General features: G+C 33.7%; 2 protein-coding genes across 2 annotated transcripts in view; both read left to right on the forward strand.

The window, feature by feature from the left end:
- Window positions 1-1327: 1327 nt before the first annotated feature.
- Osi23 (DUF1676 domain-containing protein Osi23) lies at window positions 1328-6066 on the forward strand. The gene is made up of 5 exons (XM_067776823.1): window positions 1328-1768; window positions 2255-2388; window positions 2452-2606; window positions 5435-5646; window positions 5752-6066. Exons 1-5 carry the CDS (start codon window positions 1538-1540, stop codon window positions 5935-5937), a joined length of 918 nt encoding a protein of 305 aa, XP_067632924.1. The 5' UTR covers window positions 1328-1537; the 3' UTR covers window positions 5938-6066.
- A 6276-nt stretch (window positions 6067-12342) lies between these two features.
- LOC137245724 (corticotropin-releasing factor-binding protein) overlaps window positions 12343-20241 on the forward strand; it is a 43057-nt gene continuing 35158 nt past the window's right edge. Inside the window, exons 1-2 of the mRNA XM_067776837.1 lie at window positions 12343-12413; window positions 12544-12985. Coding sequence (XP_067632938.1) covers window positions 12935-12985 — 51 coding nt within the window. The 5' untranslated portion in view covers window positions 12343-12413; window positions 12544-12934. The remainder of the gene's footprint in view (window positions 12414-12543; window positions 12986-20241) is intronic.

Here is a 20241-nt window from a genome sequence, read left to right on the forward strand (position 1 = left end):
GAATGATCATAATTTACCGCCTTACTTACTGAGGTTATTAGGTCAAAACGCAGTAAGTACGTGTTATCTAGAGGCATACATACATTTGGGCTTACATTAGAGCGTATAAGGCAAAAAAGTTGCGGAGCATCTCAAAATATGAAGTATTTGAAAAAAATTTAGTACTAGGAATTTTAAAATAAAAAAATAGCTGCTTTTTACTTTTTTAATAAAAATTAAATATATCTAATACTGAAAATTTGTCTTTTATTATAAAAGTCAGAAATAATTTTTTATAATTGGCGAAAACTCAAAAAAGTGAAAACGCTGAAATTCGTGATCGATTCGTGTCTATTTCAGCATCATTTGGAACCGTTTCGGGGTTATTTTGGAACTAATTCGAGTACTATGTCAAGGTCGTTTCAGAATTATGCAGCTATTTAGGGAGCATTTTCATGTTATATTTATTTCTTTATACATCACCGTCTCTCTCGAAAACAGTTTGGAAGATTTTGATTAAGTTTTGTCGTATTGGAGATAAAAGCGGATATACAAAGAAATTAAAATATAATATGATAATGATCACGGAATAGTCTCGAAAACAGCACGTAACGGCCTCCAAATGTTCCAGTAATGATCCCGCCATTATTCAGCTATATTCCTTAAGCGATCCGGAGAGAGCCCGCAAAGCAATCCCATGCGCTGAATTTTCGCTCTTCTTTGATCCCGAACTATCAATGATTAGGACAAGATTGGTCCCTTGGTCCTTTGTGCTGTTATAATATGACTCCTAAGAGGACAAGCGTTAGACTGAACTCATTGTTCGTGTCCGGAGACTTTTTTGTTTATGGTCTTTTTCCATTCCGTTTGAAAAAATCGGGAAAACAATTAATTAATTGTTAACAAAAAATATGTCCGTACACGAACGGCGAATTCCAGTCCATAGCACAATTGTGCTCTCTTTGCGTATGCGAAAGCGCAACCACTTTCAATTTTTGGAGACCTATGAATTAGAGAGACTTTTTCTATCTGATTTTTCGTCCTTTCGTTTTTTTCAATACGATCTTATAGATATGCTGGGTTCATTTTAACTTTTTAGTGAAGTATGAATTAAGGTAATACATACAACGAGTATTGAAGTTCACGGTAAGAAGCCCTTAAATTCGCAATCAGTAATAAATCATTATATTGGGGGGACTTAATACTCATGCTTGCAGACATAATAAACAACAACAACAAAAAACGTTATTAACAAAACGTTTCATCATTCAATGCAGCGAAACCAAATAATTATAGTGCAAGGCTAGTCGAATGAATGTTGGCTTTGGTAAATGATGTTCAACGTTAGCTGACCATTCATTTGTCACAAAACAATTGCCCTCTGTGATATATAAATATCGGTGCGATATCAAAGCACTACTTTATATGATGAATGTCGAAACTGTGCACTCAGTTAAGGAAATGCAAAAAATAAGTGATGTTTAAAGTGAAAACAGGATCTGGTCGAATTAAAAAACTAAAGGCAGTTACATTGAAGCGCGGAATATAAAATAGAAACATGATGATGAAGGAGGTGAAAATGATTCTTTCTAAGTCCACTGCATTATATGCTGGACTATATTTGTTAATGTTAGTGTGTATGATTGAATCAGCTTTAGCATTTAAATTGGCAAATTCAAAAGAATCCAGTGCCGAGGTAATCCCATCAAGCAGCGACATACACAACGAAAGAATTTTGTGGGTGCAAGAACTGAAACAATTACGAAAACACGTAAAACATTGTGTGGAGGTGAGACGGAAAATTGGAACTCGGCCTCGTATTCAATGGTGTGGAAAATGCAGTAATACTAAAATTTTATATTGGCCTAAAAATTCCTTTACATTTCATTATAACATTTACTGTAATCGTCGGTCCAATGGATGACTGACACGTTCCATTATTTGCGTCCAAGACTAAAACTAAACGTTTAGTCTTACATGGAAGTATGAAACGAGCTAGTTTTAGTTGAGGCTGGCGATATTATTGTCTTTAAGCGCAGTTTTTTCAAGTGATCTTTAAAATCTATCTTCGCTATTAAGACAAATTTTGTTCACAAAAATATTTTTACCGGACAGGTAAACCTTAAAGTTAAATTGATAAAACGGCACTTAATTATTTAAAAGTTTCTAATATAAACAAATATTTCCTGTTGCTGTCCCATGCATGGCCGAGATCCATAAAACAAAAACATTAACAATTATTCATAATAAAATATAAATATGTACAAAAATATAGCAAACAAGCAATACAACGTGGAGCTGTGTGAAAGCGAGTAGTGTACGAATTGTTGAAGATATCTTAACATCAAACGTAATTCCCTTGTGGGCGGGAATCCGTCTTGTACGAATGAATACGTCGGAGAACGCTAAGTAAAACCATGAATTTTACCAGTTTCGAAAAATTGTTTAACAAAATAATTTTTATCTATAAAGCGCTATCGGCAGCTATAATGAACGAAAGGATTTCCAACATCTTACCTGGTTCGACCGAATCGCTATGCGGTTGGCTTATACACTTAGTACACATTTTTTACAAGTTAACTTACAGGAGCTAACTGACGCTTATATGAGCGCTATCGAAATTGGAGGTAAGTTCAGTAATCAAGTAATCGCGTTTAAAGTGCGGATGATTGAAAAAATTTTGAATTCAAAATAATCTCGGCTTACAGTGCAAACCTGCTAGTCTACATTAAAAAAATGTACAGGGAAGGCAAAAACCTACTTAAATCTTTTTATTGAAAGCATAATAAATGAGTTCATCGTAAAAATGATTTACTTTGTGTGTGGCCAATACTTGCTCATACTGTTATGCCAGATTGCTGCATTGGCGCCTGCATCAAAAAGTCATTTTTGGAAAAATTGGTATTTAGCAAGTTTGCAGTCTAGGCCGACGATACGTAGTTTAAGAAGGTGGTTAATGATGATGAAACAAATTTGCTGCTGTTATCGAATGAGCCTTTGTCTCCTTTTTCACTCACAGGGATAAAATACCACCATCACTCTTGCTAATAATCTCTACTCTGCACTAAGTATGTGGATTGGTGCCTCACAATTTTTTTTGTATTGGCTAAATATTAAACCCACTGGCGCCGCCGTGGAGTGATGGTACCGTGCTCCGCCTACCACACCGAAGATTCTGGGTTCCCGCCCCGATCAAAGTAACATCAAAATTTTAAAAACGAGTTTTTTTCAAATGAAAATGTTTCTAAGCGTGGTCGCCCCTCGGCAGTGTTTGGCAAGCACTCCGAGTGTATTTCTGCCATGAAAAGCTCTTAGTGAAAACTCGTCTGCCATGCAAATGCCGTTCGGACTCGACATAAAACAAGTAGGTCCCGTCCCGCCATTTGTAGGAAAAATTAAAAGGAGCACGACGAAAATAGAAAGAGAAGCTCGGCCTAAAATCTGTTTGAAGGTTATCGCGCCTTACATTTATTTTTTAGCAATCCCACAAACATTCTTGGAGCGCTCTGAACTAAAGGGCCCGATATAAGCCTTAAAAATACGATCGTGTAGGATTCTTTTATGACTCCAATTTAATAAAATTATGAGCAAACAGAAGTTGTGAAAATTGTTAAACAAGGTAGCTTCGAAATAGAGATTCAATAATGTCTATTTCAGACATTTCATTTTAAATAAATATTCCATTATTATATTACATTTTCGAACCCAAGGCGAATCCATACCAGGTGGTTTCAAAGCGAATTCAATCAATTCGCCATGCAGAAGAATGTCAAATCAAAAGAAAATTTTCATTGATTTCGATTAATTGACATCAAGGCGAATCCATACCAGGTGGTGGCAAAGCGAATTCAACCATTTCGCCATGCAGAAAAATGTCAAATCAAAAGAAAATTTTCATTGATTTCGATTAACTGGCATCAAGGCGAATCCATACCAGGTGGTGGCAAAGCGAATTCAACCACTTAGCAGTGCAGAAGAATGTCAAGTCAAAAGAAAATTTTCATTGATTTCGATTAACTGACATATTAAAGTACAAGGCACGGTATGGAAAGTAATCAAGAAGAAGCAATCAGCTGTTGGGATTACAATACCTGGTACTGAGTTCGCCTTGACTGACATATTGTTGTACAAGGCGTTGTATGGAAAACAAGGTGCAATCAGTAACAGGCGTTGTTATCCACCCAGCTGATTGCTTCTTCTTGATTATTTTCCATACAACCAACGCCTTGTACAACAATATGTCAGTTAATCGAAATCAATGAAAATTTTCTTTTGATTTGACATTCTTCTGCATGGCGAATTGGTTGAATTCGTTTTGCCACCACCTGGTATGGATTTGCCAATGAAATACATATGTAGTTTTTTGCTTTTGTTATAACCTTTCTGTTCCTTTTTAATTTTGTCATCAACGGGTTTCTTTTGATTGCCTATGGAAGTCCCTGCATCTTATCGGTGTAAGTATTTTGTGGAAATTTTTTATTATTGACTTACGCGTTGATCCCTGAATCCGCTATGTCTTCAACTAGCGCTGACTCCATCGACATCGGTATGTCTTACTTATGAAGAGAGCATCCATACTGCTTTTTTATTCTGTTTCTTTTAAGGGTTTCCTCACAAATATCGTATTTTCGGGAATGCTTCCCAATTCCAATATAAAATATGTATGGAATTTGTCTGCAGGCTCAAAAAAATCTTTCCAGACTCCGATACGTGTAGAAAATTATCTGCTATGGAATGATAACATAGATCACGGATCGAAAACTATTTTCCCTCAAACGATACAATTTAGGCTATCCAACTATTTAAAAAAAAAAATAATAATATATTATGGATCCAGTGAGTTCACATATTTCATTAATCCGATACACCGTTTCGTAGCTATTGTGATTTAAAAAACGGATCGTATGTTACGATTCGCCCCCTGTTTATGAGATCAATAGGTGTAATTTTTGACTCCTATTAAGACTCAAAAGATATATGAAATAAGGCTCATATCGGGCGACCATCGCAAGAACGGAAATACAATCATTTCGGACCCCTTAAGGTGCTGATAATGAGCACAAACGCTCCAATTAAGGACTCATTTCTGACTCCGAATATTTGGTGGGAACGGAATTTCAAAATCAAAATTCATCGCGTTTATGTTTTTGTATAAGGATAACGTTACAGCTTTTTCTAGCTCAACCATTACTTTACTTTTTAGTGCTATCGACTTTCCAATGTCCGGTATATGTCCGATATGCCAAGTCGCTTTAAAATCGATAACAAGATTTATCTGACTTTAAATGTGGTTTAATGTATTGATCCGTACGCTACCTAGTGAAACTTTTTTCAAATCATTATACATATTTGAGGTGCGAAAATTTAGTTTTAAGGCGCCCGCGTTGCAAATTTTGATACAAACGTTCCCATGTTTGAATGTAAATTATGAATCTTCTTCAAACTCTAATTGCAGAAAAAAGCCACAAATCCGTCTCTGATGAGTTGGGTACGGCTCGACATCGTCGCCAACGGTACAACATGATGATCACAATGATGTTTGGTGTCACCGCTTTGGGTGCTGTATTGGTGCCTATGGGCTTTCAAATGCTCTCCATTGTTAGTGGCAAAGCTTTGTTATTAGCGAAAATGGCGCTGCTTTTGGCATCCATTAATGGATTAAAAAAGGTAAATTAAATATACATAAATATTTTAAGTCGCTATCAATATTAAGTATACATAGTGTAGCTTTTGTGAAGATCCCCATTTTCAATAATAATTTTTGAATTGTAGTCTTTTCATTCTTTGAATTCATTGCAACAGGTGGCCAACAGTGGAATCCATTATGGCCTTTACCATGTACCAGGTGAACCTTATGGCGGCTATTATGATCGAGGTGATCCGCCACATCATCCAAGACAAGTGACCAGTTTTGCTGTGGCCCAACCAGTCGGTGCAGAATTGGGATTAAAAAGATAGAAAAGCTCAATTGGAGATATACTAACATAGATAATAAATTGTAAACAGTCTAAAAAACTGTTAAATATTTTAATCTTAAATTCTGATGAGACCGTGATCCCAAATACATGTGAAAATAAACCAATTTCATCGTTTAAGCGTCTTTCATCTTTTTTTGGACTTGTTAATCTTAATTAATCTCATATTAGGCATTTGTTAAAATGTTTTGTCATTATTGCCCACAGTACTGGCATTTCAAAAGTTCACCGATTAAAAAAGCACAACACACTTGCTATTGCTGTGCCCAAAATATACTTTATAGCAATTGGCTTTAAAGCTCTACGATGTTCCTATAAAAAGAGCAATAAAAAAAGAGCTTTGCTTCATTTTATTTATTTATTTTTATTATTTTGATTGTAAATTGGCCGAGTTAGACTAACTAATTATTTAGATTTAGAACATTTCTTACTTATTCCAAGTAAAGCATCGGTCAACCTATACGTATGGCTCGAAATCCTTCCAAACTCAATTTAAAAGACAATTGAAAAGTTTAAGAACAATTTTAATTATTTAAATACTTAACCAATGTCTACAAAAGATGAACTCGCTTGCGTGCATGCTCCTTTCATCCTGGTTGATGATGACATTTCTATTACCGGCGAAGAACTCTTCACCATTTTTCAAGGCCGGCAATGTTGAAGTCGAACCTTACTGGCCCCATTTGTTCGCCAAAGCATTGAAAGGTATGAATATTAAGGATTTGGTTACTAATATTGGATCCGGTATAGGTGCTGCTGCTCCAGCTGGTGGTGCTGCCGCTGCTGGCGAAGATGCTGCTCTCGCTGAGGCTGAGATGGAAGAAAAGGTGTGATGATGACGTTGGCTTCGGCCTCTTCGATTAATCCTATAAAGGCTTTTTATAGTTTTTATTAAAACTGGCAAAGTTTAAGTAAAAGTACTTGTACTACAAAACACGAAACTGCTAAAAAAGGGAACACCAAATACAATTCACACAGCAACAATTCCAAATTCCATTCTAACCTACCTCATTTAACAGCAGGGAGTTTTATTGTCCTAATCTTGAAAAGGCGGATGACACTTTTAATCGGAAACGCTGTCGACATTGTCGCAGCCGTTACAGTGAAACACAGAAAAAGCACACAGAAATGATACGCACGTTAGAGTGGCTAATCTTGCACGTACTCCAGTTAGTAGAAGAAAAATAATTGATACTCCTAGGACGCACTTATATCAAATGAAGTGAGCTTCTAATTTCTTCACAGATAACAGATATCAGCAGTTTTAGGAGCATCATCCGCATCGCACTATATCAGTGCCAGAATGAGTAAGTTGTTAGGCAACAAAGTTTGGATGAAACGCTTATGGTGTGGAAAGAGCACAGGAAAAATTTAAGACGAGGCAAAGGGCAGCGAAACTAATCACATGGAGTATTATTTTCCTTCGAAAATTTTTGTTTGATTTATGTATAAATCTTGTTAGATGAATAACTCTTCGCTTGGAAGAAAAGTAAAAGTCAAGTCAGTCAAGGGTTATTTTTCTAAAATACATGTTTTGGCTTTTCCTTACATGTAAGGTTAGATAAAAGTACATACATACATAAAGCTGTATACCGGCTTGCACATACAAGCATATGTACACAGCCAGCAAAAAATGTTTATCTTTTATAAGGCTTATTTTTTTTATTAGGCCAAAAGGCTTACGGCATCAGGCCTCAGTTCTATAAGGTATTTCAGTTGTGTGGCGTATTTATTTATTTATTTAATAATACTCCTTATTTTTCTGTACTTATTTTATCAGGTTTATCTGAAAGATTAGGCTTATAGCCTATAAAAAATATGGAACTATTATAAGCTATTCTAAGAGTAGCAACCATATTATAGATCTTCTGTACCAAAAAATATACGAGGAAATAGTTACCATGTTTCAACCTAATTATAAATTCTTGTTTCAATACAGAAATTGAGTATATATTGTAACGAATTTACTGCAATTCCCCTTATTTGCAATCTTCTGCTAACGTTCGTATCGCTAAATTATTGAATAAATAACTCCAATATTGAATAATGGAAAAATGGCCTTTATTAAAGTACTTCACAATAACACTTATACTTTGCAACGAATAGCTTGCTTAATAACCAAACTGATTGATAGCTCAAATGAAACTGACTATTGCCCGACAGATAGCGTGCTTAACTGAAACTGCCCATAGCGCCTCTACCGCTGATGCTTTTATACTCTGTGATTTCCTCGTGGCATCTCCTAGGCACTTCCAGAATTTACGTAGTTATAAATTTCTCAGCTACAACTACAGATGTATAATTTTTATAGCTTCTCTCATACCCTATGCGCTTGCATGTTTGAGCGACACTTCCCTAATCACTATTGCATACCTTTAGGATCATTTCAGATAAGATATCTGCATGTGCTTGTGCGTTGCTCTCAGCTGCATGTACCTACATATGTGTAGCCATAATGATTGATTCGTTTATGTAGATAAGACAAGATCGCTTGTTATTATATATCTAATGCGCACAATGGGAAGCAAAAGGTTTATACAATTAAATACATTAGGGGGACTCATGTAACCGTATAAATGCCTTATAAAGTGTGTAAACGTATAAATTTATCTAGTGCGTAAACGAGCTGTCAAATTTTGTATGGAAAATCATTTACACAATTTGTATAAATTTACGCGCACATTTCATTGTGTAAACGCGGTAAACTCAAAGGAATGCAACCTTGCAGACATTACAGCAGGCATTTTCATCAGAAATCGCCAACATCAGCAATAAAGGCGTTTAGTTTTGTTTTTTCACTTAATTTTGGCATTTTTTAATTTGTATAATAATCAAAAAAATTGTCTTTGGCAATAATAAAGCTGATAAACAATCAAGTTTTTCAAGAGTATTACTAGGTGCGTTCATATAACAGCGTGTGTAAATGGATATAATTTTCCACCTTATAAGTTTATATGCTTTCATGAGTCCCCCTATTGTATTTGCGTAAAAGGGTTGGTCAACATTAAATATTTTTCGCTTGTGCGCATTGAAACAATTAACAAGCGATCTTTGCTTGTTGCTTGCTTATAACATTCGTCAACATTGCGAGCGACGCACACTAGTGATGGCTCGATATTTCGCTATTGGTGATTGCATCGCCGCTATTGACAAATCGCTAATAGCTATAGCTATTGCAATCCAAATATATCAGTGATTGGCTATTTTCCTTCATTCGATTCTTTTGAATGACAATCACCTCTGGCAGAATATCGCCAATAGCGATTATAGCGATTGGCGATTTTCCTTCAGCATGGAATTCTAATACTAATAGCAGCGATGCAATCATCGATAGTGAGATATCGTTCATCATTGCTCATCTGTGTGCTTTACTTTCAGAAACAGCGAACGGAACAAATCAAACTTGTGCAACAACTAGAACGACGACATTGTGAAGTCGGCTAGAAAAGCAGCCACGTGGTTTGGGTAATTTTTACAAACAAGCGAAAGATCGAACTCAAAAATAATTAACGCAAAGATCAAAGAGACCGCAAGGCACAACTCATTCAAGAGCAATTATCGAAGTGCAGAGGTATATAGAAGAAACTGTAATTTCACGAAAAGCTGATCCTTTTTTATGGTGGCAGAAAAACAATTACAAGTATCCCAATCTATCTCCTATAGCTCGCGAAAAGTTGGGGTGTTTAGGAACATCGGTTCCCTGTGAAAGACTTTTTTCTCAAGCCGGCCTTATTTTAAGCGAGAGAAGAATGCGCTTAGATGATGAAAAGGCTAAAATGCTTGTCTTTTTAAACGCCAATCATAAAATATAAAATTCGTTATATTTTGATTTTATATTTAAGTATTTATAATAAAATAATTAATATTTGTCAAAATATTAAACAAGCAATATAAGTTAATTTTAAAACTTTAATTTCATGAAATGTATAAAAGAAATGGAATGACCAAATTTTTTTTGTTTTTAATTACACTATGTGACGCCAAATAGACATGGGTCTTTAGACTTGGCCTAAGATTGATTGCCTGTGTTATTCATAAGTTCATACTTCTAGGCAGTAGCCGTTAACAGTTTTATAAAATTTGTGTTTTTGATGTTAAAATAAAACAATTATAGAAACATATATCACTCGTCTTATTGTAAACAGATTAACTCAAAATTTAAGGTTTTCGGGAGAATGCAATTCAAGATTTGTCATATGGTTTGTATATGGTTGAATTCTCCGGCTAATTTCTAGGGCACTGCAGTGGGTGGCTAATTTTCTGCTAAAGAATATTTTTATAATAGTTTGAAAAATTTGCTATTTTTTCCTCTGTATTTTTCATTAAAAATTGATTCACTTTACTATACAAATATTATGCAGCCAAATACAACTTTCAGAATAAATTCATACGGAGTATTTCTGAATACATCGGTGTAGTATAATGTAGTAAATAAATCATGTTTTTATGGTGTTATATATACAGATTTATTTCGGGTTGATTCATCTTACATTTAAAAATTAAAGCATTTTCAATTAACAAAATTTATAAAACAAAGATGCATATACATTTATTTCAGCTAGTTTCATCTCATTGAGTGTAATACGAGTGTGAACATATTGTCGTCAGCCAGTTAATAATATATATCATAACATCTCAGAAAATTAGAATTTCACATTACATTAGTTTACAATTAAAGGTACATACTTTTTTCTTTTTATTCCAATTTTGGTTCATATATTCTAATAAAATTTAATTTAGTATAAATTAATGTATAACATTCAATCTACTCTGGTAAAAAGTATACAAATAATTGCAGATTCGCTTATTAAAGATAAATTAAAGCGATCGCCATAGCTGTAAAAAATAGCCATAGCTGTAAAAAATAGCCATACCTATATTCGCTGATAGCTCAAAATCGCTCTTCTGTATGGAATCGCTTGTTGAAATAAAGCGATCGCTATAGCTATAAAAAATAGCCGATATTCAAAAATAGCCATATCTATTTTCACTGATAGCTCAAAATCGCCATATCGTCCATCACTAACGCACACAATCGATGCTGCTGCGCCAAGTGCTCAGTGACTACTAAACTAAATAGAATAAGAATACGTGTGAATTGAGTGTGCACAATTGTGCCACTAAATGCCGATGCCTGATGTAGATACATAATGATTGATCTATGGATGTGCATGCAAGGCGCTGCTTAGCATCGGCTTAGAGATGGCAGCACCCCTTAGTTTTGCTAATATTCGTAACAATATTGATAAACTATAATCAAAAACTCATTTCAGTTCCTAAGTTCAATTTACCGGGCAAATAACAATAAAACATACTTTTTCAGGTTTTTTATACAGGATGAGCCTTTGACAGTGGTTCGGCCAGCAAAGAAAGCATATATCAGCCACGATAATATTCTCTTCAAAAACACACTTGCAAGATGCCATTGGAGTCCTTATATAACACGTAGCCCCTTCAATGTGTAGGAAAGTCAGATAGTGAGAAATATAGAATTTATATCATTTATAAGGTCGATAGTCTAGTAACTAGTGCCTTTCTTAAAGCTGCAAAGAGTTTTTATTTGCTAAGAGGCGTTACTCGATACTTTGGCAAATTATTCAAGATGTTTTCTCAAGGTGGCCGCTGGTTTTTTTTGTCAGATACTTATATTTATAAAAATACCTTTTATACTTTTTCGGCGTGTATTTGATTTAATGATTGCATTAAATTAAATCATTTATTCTCTTTCCAAAAATCGCATTTACGCAAATTCACTACACCGCATAAATATATGGGATGCAGTTAAAGAAAACTAACCAAAACTTCCCTGAGAAAACATTCGATATTAATTCGTTTCCTTGTTGTTGCTAATGTACCGAGTGACGGCCCTTAACAAATAAAAACTCTTTAAAAGTTTTATAATTATTTATAACTGTATTTCTTATAAATAAATAAATATATATTTTATGAGTTATTTGAAATAAAAAAACAATCCAGGGATAAGACTTGTTTTTAGCGCAAATAAGCCTTGATTGAGGCCTTATTATAAGGAGTATGATGTACTCTTTTTACCTTATTCTAAATTTTATCTGTCAGAAGTGAAACCAGCATTCCTTATTGCTTTCAAACACTTATTCAAGCTTTTGCTGGGTGTATACCTTCACACGCACACTGTCATAAACAAAAGCTTAGGTGCGTACATACCCACACACATCCTTAATAATGCTGTTTCGGCAACAAGTTGTTAAATAAATGCTTCCTTGATTGCAGCAGCCAAACAAAATTTCATTTAAACCGAACGATGATTGGAGCATTGGCAAAATCATCGGGTACATCATCGGTTTCAAGCTCTACCCGATGGTGCTATATAATCATTTGCTCAGCCAAAAATGAATTCATTGTACGGACGGTTGGCTAAGTTAACGGTCTATTTGAAGAACGAAGCATCCGCTCGACATCTTATAAATACGAGAACTAACGGTTTGTTAAATTTAAGAACTTATTCAAATATTTAACTTTAAATCTTGTTTCATGATTAATTAGGCAGTGTTAATGTGTAGTAAATTTTGTGTCGGTGTCAATTTGCTCGATAAAATTTATTGTATTTCAGAACTTTCCTTCGCAACTAAATTATTATCTTCTGCTAGTCTTTGCATAAATCCTTCAGCAACAGTTAACGCGAATTTCGTGCACCAACGCAAAACGACATTATGGTTTTTTAAAGCCAATTTAAGGAATTGAATATCCTCCACGAAAGTGCAACGCTTTCCGCATAAGTGAATGTATAAATTCATGAGAAGAAAGTAAACGACGACGGCATTGTCAATCAGCTGTTCAGATTAGTGCAGTAACATTTCATCGTATTTAGTCAATTGATTTTTATAGCGTAATTTACTTAACGTGAAAATAAAAGAATCGCTTATTAAAACGACAAATTTTTAAAAAGTTTGTGATTCAACTTTGCAAAAATTTCTCAACATCGGATTATTAAAAGGAGCAAAATGAAGGCCGCAATTATCCTGCCATTAACTCTGATTGTACTGACCGCTAAGGTAAGTTACATGAGAAGAAGAATTTTTTTCCTACAATGGGCGAGAGCAAAACTTGTGGCTATCCGCCGCCTCTAGAAAATATTGACCAAATATAGGCTTTTAATATTAATGGGAAGGAAATGCTCAACAAAATTATTTCTTTGCACTCAAGGCGTAAGGGGGAAATGATCATATATTATTTCCTCAATATTTTTTGGAATGGGAAGACTCTGCAAAAGAAGTCATCGAAACCTTTTCTTAATAGAACTCCAACTTAAAAATTTGTTTTAAATATTGAAGTAGGAGATTGAGACTCTTAAATAACGATTTCAAGTAGGCGCAATTTACGGTTGATTTACGGTATGTGCACTTTGTTTTATAAATTGAAGTTGAATAGTTTTACAAAATCAAACTAAGTATCTACCAATAATTGACAAACGAATTAACAAGTCAGGTGTGAATAAAGCTATACTTTTTTAATTTATCAAATCAAGGCGATACGGAGGTCAGATTAAAACAATTTAAAAAGTGATCAGCATACCATTTTCATGAATATTGAAAACGTTTTTCTTAGCGTGGTCGCCCCTTGTCAGTGGTTCGGAAAACACTCTGAGTATGCCCCTGTTATAGAAAGTTTTTCAGTGAAAATTCATCGTTCGGAGGCGGTATAAAATATTAAGGTCCGGTCCAGCCAACTTGACGAAAATTGAAAGAGAAGTTCGGTCTTTATCTCCTCCAAAGTGAATCGTGCCAAATATTTACGGTTGTGTTCATTTAAACAGTAGAAGCCGATTGTAAATTTTTCCTTTTTCAAAATGACTTCAAACTCAAGTTAGAATTTGTATTTGTATGAATGCCAAGTTGATAAGCTATGTAGTAACTACATATTAGTCTAAATTTAAAATATTTGTTAAGGCAAACACTTGGTGTTATAATCCACATGACATTTTATTGGCATACGAGGTGATGCTTTTCGTTAGGAAATTAAATTTTAAAATTAAATTAATAGCACTATTAAAAAATCTGGGCTTGGCCAGGAGATTTAAGTCTTGCGAGTCTCGGTGCTACTGAAAACCCGATTTGAATAGCATTTCGTTTTCGATGAAGGCCTGGGTAGCTCCTCGAATAGTTTTCACAATTTCGTTTAAGTCCGTTATAGTCGGGCTATCCTTCTTTTTTTCTTTGGAGTTACCTTAGGTAAGTTTTGGGCTGTCGGGATATGCTTAAGAGCATTTGTAGCCTTTCCGTACACCACTAGTCAGTATCAAAGTATTCAAATTTTCAACAATTGACCTTGCTGGCCATATCTCCGAACATGACTGAAACCGCCGCACGTTTCTCGGCGACATAATTCGCTTAACAAATCTTTTTTCACGCTGGTTTGCTTATGTAGCCCTTCAAAAATCCTGGTGGTAGATCAACTGATTATTCCCTCCAATCACTGGTATAATATTTTACAATTTAAAATGATATTTTGCACAATTTCACATCTTTCACGACAGCAGTAATGTTGGAGGTCATAAAATAGATTTTTCTCTTATTATGACCATAATGGCACTTAGTAGATTACGAACGGTGCTTTGCAACAAGTTTTTCTATGATCCATTCCAGAAAAACCAAAATCGATATTTGTGCGCCAACCCCAATGATGATTCGAATAATTTATAATCGGATAAACCAATTTTATTCAAGTTTCAACGATAGTAATTTTGGTACTCGTAAAAGTCCTTTTAATATTAACATCTCAGCTCGCAAAAAAGTCGCTTAAACGAATCTAAATTAATAGCAAAAGCAACACATGATGCTAGTTTTCATAAGCCAAAAAACAAGTACATATGTACCTACGTAGGTAGATTTGTGATAAATCGGATGAAATTTCTAGTCGCGCCATGAAGGAGCTATAAATCAACGAAGTTGGCTATTATTGGTATGTTTATATGGCAATGAAAATCGCCGTATTTGAAAACACTCTCATTTAATGCATTTATGTTTAGACTATAGAAATATGTGAGAAAAAATTTAAATCGATTTAACACTTTTTCGATCAGTTTTAATAGTAACAACCTAATTTTTTATTTTATTCACTTACTAGAAAACTAAATTTCATTTCTCGAAAATATCATTTGTTGGACACCAAGAATTAGTGGCCCAATAACTAATAGTTCGCATTTTATTTATTGAGCAATCAAATTTGAATGGTATATATATGTTTTTTTTACCTACTTTAAACTTTTACGAGACATTTGAAAATGAGTTTAAAATACAACGCGAAAAGTTTTTTGTTTTAATGTGTGTTCTTTCATTTCTGCTCATAAGTATAATTCGAAAATGTGCCTCCATTTAAGACTGAACACATTTTCTCATTAACTAGGAACTTATTATTAGCCACATAATGCTTTTTGGTTTGGCTAAATACGTTTTGGGATGAATGAGAATCACAAAATATCACTCATACGTCATGTAGGCTGTTCACATTTTTATTTGCGAAGCTGAATTTATTTAGTTATTTTTATTACAAATAACAACAATGTACAAAAAAGAAAGTTATTGGAAAAAATTGATTAAAAATAAGCAAAGAGCTTATTTTAATAGAACACTTACATATATACATGTACGTATCACTAGGTTACATTGTAGGCGTCACAAATTCAAAAAAAAAAACAAGTAAGGACGAGACTGTCTTCCGCTGTGCCGAAGACTTCATACCTTTCATGAATGGGGCTGAACAATGATCTTATCCCATTCGTAATCTCCAAATAATGCGCTGTATAAGATAAGAAATATATAGTGAACAGATGTATTTACCTAAACGTTTTTTAAGATAAATATAAAATAAAAAATGGCAAAAACCCCCTTATCTGAACGATCGGTTGTATGGGATATATATTATATATAGCTCTGATCGAAATGCTTTTTACAGGAAATCTTCTATGATATATTAGAATATAAATCACCAAGTTTCACGTTTTTATATTGGAAACTAAGGGAGAAATGGCCTAAAATCTTTCTATCTGAACGATCGGTTGTATGGGATATATATTATATATAGCTCCGATCGAAATGATTTTTTCATGAAATCTTCTATGATATATTAGAATAAATATCACCAAGTTTAACATTTTTATATTAGAAATTAAGGGAGAAATTGCCAAAAATCTTTCTATCTGAACGATCGGTTGTATGGGATATATACTATATATAGCTCCGATCAAAATGATTTTTTCAGAAAATCTTCTATGATATATTAAAATATATATCACCTAGTTTCACGTTTATACTTTTTAAATTGCGGCAGGAATGACCAAAATCGTCTTATCTGAACGATCGGTTGTATGGGAGATATATGTTATAGTGGTCCGATCCTACCGGATCCGACAAATGTCTAATATAATACAAAAATACATCCTTGTGCCAAATTTTATTGAGATATCTCAAAATTTGAGGGACTAGTTTGCGTTCAAACAGACAGACGGACGGACAGACGGACATGGCTATATCAACTCAGTTCGCCGCCCTGATCAATTCGGTATACTTAATGGTGAGTCTATCTTATATATTTCTCAACGTTACAAACATCGGACCAAAGTTAATATACCATTTCATGTTCATGAAAGGTATAATGATACTAGCTATATGCAGTACATTTGTCATTAGACTGAACTTGGATCATCCAACATAAGTTGTGTGTTTTGCTTACATAGGTACGTGTGTATGAAAGTATTTGTGTAAGTGAATACCTAAGTATAAGAAAATATAAACAAAACCTTATAAGCATAAAAAATTGCGGCGGAGATGTCAGATGGTTTATGTTTTATTAAACTAATCCCTTTTTTTTTAAACATAAAAAACTTCAGGAAATTCAATGAATTAATCCTTTCGTCTTTAAATAAAAGAATTAATTCCGTCGTTTTTTAGAGAGTCCTTACATTCCAAAGCTGTTATCCGAACCTCATATTAAGTAATTTCACACAGAAAGTTAATGCAGCCATTATTCACAAATTTGTTATTATTAAATTAGTGCAATATTGAATGACTAAAGAAATCAAAAATTTAGTAAACTTTCCTTGGCACTTGTGATTTTATTGTTTTGGTACCAAATGACAAAAAAATAAATAAATAAATAAGATTACAAAAAGTAGAAAGAAATGGAGCAAAAGGTAAAAGGGGAAACAAAAATAAGAACACACATATATGTATATGATTCGAGGCAATGTCTATGGATAACCGAAAATGCATTTTAATTAGATTATTTACAAAGTCAAAGAAAAAACAGCTTTTTTCATTTCAACTGATTTTTACTTTAAAAAAGGGATCTGACAGATGTTCGTTAAATAACCAAATTTGTTTATGGGAAAGCGAACAAATTTGTATAAGAAATTTGTATAAGAAAGTTAAAAAAAAATTAATAAGGCTTAACTCGAAAATTGGTATTATAATTTAAAAAACGCGATCAACAATTTCAGATACAACTAACGTTCGAGAGAAATTTGGCAATAAGCGAAATTTCGGTCCGATTTTAATGTGTAATCGCAAAAATTTTTCAATTATTAAAAAAGCCTGCAGGCGACATTTTAGAATATTAATAAGAAATATTATCTTGTAATCATACCGTAGTATAAAATAAATATTTGGTACTGAAAATCACGCGATTTTTTTATTTAAATACTTGCCGTGCGGTGCTTTCTTCACATCTTGTTAATTAAATATTTTCAGACAGTATCACGTAAAATATTAAAATATATTTTTAATTTGGACTATTCGATTCCGAAAAGTTCAGTGAGGGAATTTCATAACTGTTCCAACAACTGCAACGCTATTCACAATCTTTTTACCCAACACACAGCACATTAGTGCTGGAAAACTATGGATAGTCCCCACATTCGATGGTTTCAAATGCGTTACTAAATTCGATAGTATCGATACCATCGACATTTTTTTTACATATTTTTCAAAACAAATTAGCAACAATCAAATTATTTTGTTACTCGTTTAAAAATACTGAAGAGTTATTATCAATTTTTTATGTAATAAGTGTTGATTAGGTACAAATTTACACATTTATAAATGGTCAAACCTATGTTGTATGTTTACTAAACAAAAGATAATATTATCATGGGCATTTATAAAGAAAGAGTCCGTGACCTACTCTAGGCGGAAATATGCGTTGACGAAATTTCATTTTTTATAAAATGACGAAGATCTGGCAGTAACGGACCCTTACAATATTATAGCAAAACAAAAGAATTATTTTTTCAAATCTAAAATAATGGAACTTCCCAGGTTAAAGGCGAATATGCCTTAAACATAATAAAAAATAAATTTAGTGTTTTCGACCAGCATAAAAATATTTCAATTAAATGTTAAATAAAAAGTTAAATAAAAATTTGTCTACATTTGCTTCCTTGAGACATGCACTTTTTGTCGGAAGTGAGGTAACCCGCTTTGCTCTAGCGCAATTCTGAATCGTTTATCTGCAAGTAATGAGCAATGGAAAAGTTATTATTGTTGCCGTTGATTAATATTTTTTTTTTTTCTTTTTTTTCAAATTTTAAAAGGCGTTCTGTGGCACTGCTTCAATATTTGATGGTGTTGGTGTAAACAATTTCGTCTTGAAGTAGATTTGCTGCTGCGTCCGCATTTTCCATTGATAAACAAGGGGGATAACCAAAGATATTGTTACTGTGTTATTAGCTGAAGTTTGATACGTGACATCATCAAATAAGGAAAGTATATTCCAATAAAATAATTTAAAAATTTTTTTTAGTTAAACGGTTTTATTGAAAACGATACTTACATGAAGTATTAATAATACTAAAAGCTAGAAAATAATAAAATAATAATGAAAGCGTTGGGCGCGTGAAATTTCTGAAAATGTGAGGCGTAGCATAGCCTGATTAAGGTTCAGTTGGCCTTATATAGAAATTTGACGCGTCCAACGCTTTTATTATTATTTTATTATTTTCTAGCTTTTAGTATTATTAATACTTCATGTAAGTATCGTTTTCAATAAAACCGTTTAACTTAAACATTTTTTTAATTAATTTAATTTCAAGTTTTTAATCTTGATTTAATTGCCATATTATTTCTCATTCTATTTAGTTCATTTAGGGACTCATTATTACAAGGACTTTTCCTGACAATTTGTTATAATCCAAGTCCGCAATACATAATCCTTCCAAACACTTTACTCGACTCTGCGCCACGTATGCTTGTCCCTCCTCCAACTCCAAAATATTTTGATGTCACTTCTACCGGACAAATATGACCCAAATCGGACATAATAGGTCGCTTTCTATTCATGTATGTATTATGTGTTCCAAATGTGGACCAAATACGATATTTTTTGAATATCTCGATCTTTGCGCCACCTAGCGGCGATATTTTTCATAGATCGCTTTCAATTCTTGTATGTATTATGTGTTCCAAATATGAGCCAAATCGGACCACAACGATTTTTGTGAATATCTCGATCCTTGCGCCACCTAGCGGCGATTTTTTTCTTATTATTGCATTGTCATCCGGTTCTGAACTATACTCCAAGTTTCAAGCTTGTAGCTTATCGGGAAGTTACTTAAATTTCAATTACAAAATTCGTTCACAACGGCCGTGCATACGGCCGTGCGGCCTGCCTGTCAAGTCAAGCTAAATAAAACCGTTTAAAAACTCTCCAGAATCATAAAATCATCTGCGGATGCGATCGCTGCTCTAGTTAACAAAACTCGTTAAACTATGCGATTGGCACTATTCCAGCTTTTTGCCCTTTCCTGAATTAAACTCTGGGGATTTTTACAATCTTGAGCCAACTTGAATTTTGCATATTCGACTTAAGTGGATTCAGAAAAAGTAACAATGCGTTTACATTATAGAGCGCAGCGGTTATGTTTTTCATTCTTTAAGGCATCATGAACAACCAAGTTTTAAGCCTTGACCATATTCGCGGCATTGTCTCTTATTATGAAGGAAACTTGGTTTGAAATATCCCACTCAGACATAATTGAGCTCCAGAACCTTGAAATATTTTCTGCTGAATTATAAGTACCTTCTTCCAAACTTTTTGTGGACGAAACGGCTGATTGCAGTTTGAGATCACTGGCTTTATAATGGACAGTTATTGTTAAAGAGCCCTCATTGCGCATAGAAGTCTAAAAATCGGTAGTCAACGCGCAATGATCCTCACTTGCTAAAACTAACTACCAATCAAATTTTGGTCAGTTGGTATAAATCCTTTGAATGAATCTTTGTTATGGCAGCCCGAGTAGGTGGTGAAATAAAATGTT

Source organism: Eurosta solidaginis, chromosome 1, assembly GCF_040869045.1.
Source record: "Eurosta solidaginis isolate ZX-2024a chromosome 1, ASM4086904v1, whole genome shotgun sequence".
Lineage (NCBI taxonomy): Eukaryota > Metazoa > Arthropoda > Insecta > Diptera > Tephritidae > Eurosta > Eurosta solidaginis.